General features: G+C 49.1%; 1 protein-coding gene across 1 annotated transcript; it reads left to right on the forward strand.

Annotated features, from left to right (window-relative positions):
- Positions 1-157: 157 nt before the first annotated feature.
- Positions 158-376, forward strand: G647_08524 (uncharacterized protein; the record flags this gene model as incomplete). The annotated part of the gene is made up of 1 exon (XM_008732833.1): positions 158-376. The coding sequence occupies one exon, from the start codon at positions 158-160 to the stop codon at positions 374-376; it is 219 nt and encodes a 72-aa protein (XP_008731055.1).
- Positions 377-579: the final 203 nt, after the last annotated feature.

The following is a 579-nucleotide window of genomic DNA, read 5'->3' on the forward strand; positions in this document are numbered from 1 at the left end:
AATCGTCAAATCGTCAAATCGTCAAATCGTCAAATCGTCAAATCGTCAAATCGTCAAATCGTCAAATCGTCAAATCGTCAAATCGTCAAATCGTCAAACCGTCAAATCGTCAAATCTCCTTCAAACTCGTTTCTATCCATCCAGCAAGCCCTCGAAAATGCCTTGCGCAACGTCGTCGTCGTCCTCGAAGAAATCCTCCATCTCGCCGAAACCGCGCCATCCTCCTGATTGGACGACCAAGCACGACGCCTTTGTCCGCGAAAAGGCCCGCCACGGTGAGGACGCAGAGAGTATCCGCATCTTATTCGAGGTCGAATACCCGGGCGTTAATGTGACCAAGGCCTGGATCAGCGAGAGGATGAAAGGGTATAAGTGAGTGAGAGAGTGTGTGTGTGAGAGCGAGAGGCCGGGGAAGAATACGAATGGTGAGACCAAGGGATAGATGAGCAGGGTATGGTATGAGTATGGGAATGGGTATGAGTACGGGAATGGGTATGAGTATGGGAATGGATATGAGTATGGGAATGGGTATGAGTATGGGAATGGGTATGAGTATGGGAATGGGTATGAGTATGGGAA

This window comes from Cladophialophora carrionii, assembly GCF_000365165.1.
Source record: "Cladophialophora carrionii CBS 160.54 unplaced genomic scaffold supercont1.7, whole genome shotgun sequence".
NCBI classification, from domain to species: Eukaryota; Fungi; Ascomycota; class Eurotiomycetes; order Chaetothyriales; family Herpotrichiellaceae; genus Cladophialophora; species Cladophialophora carrionii.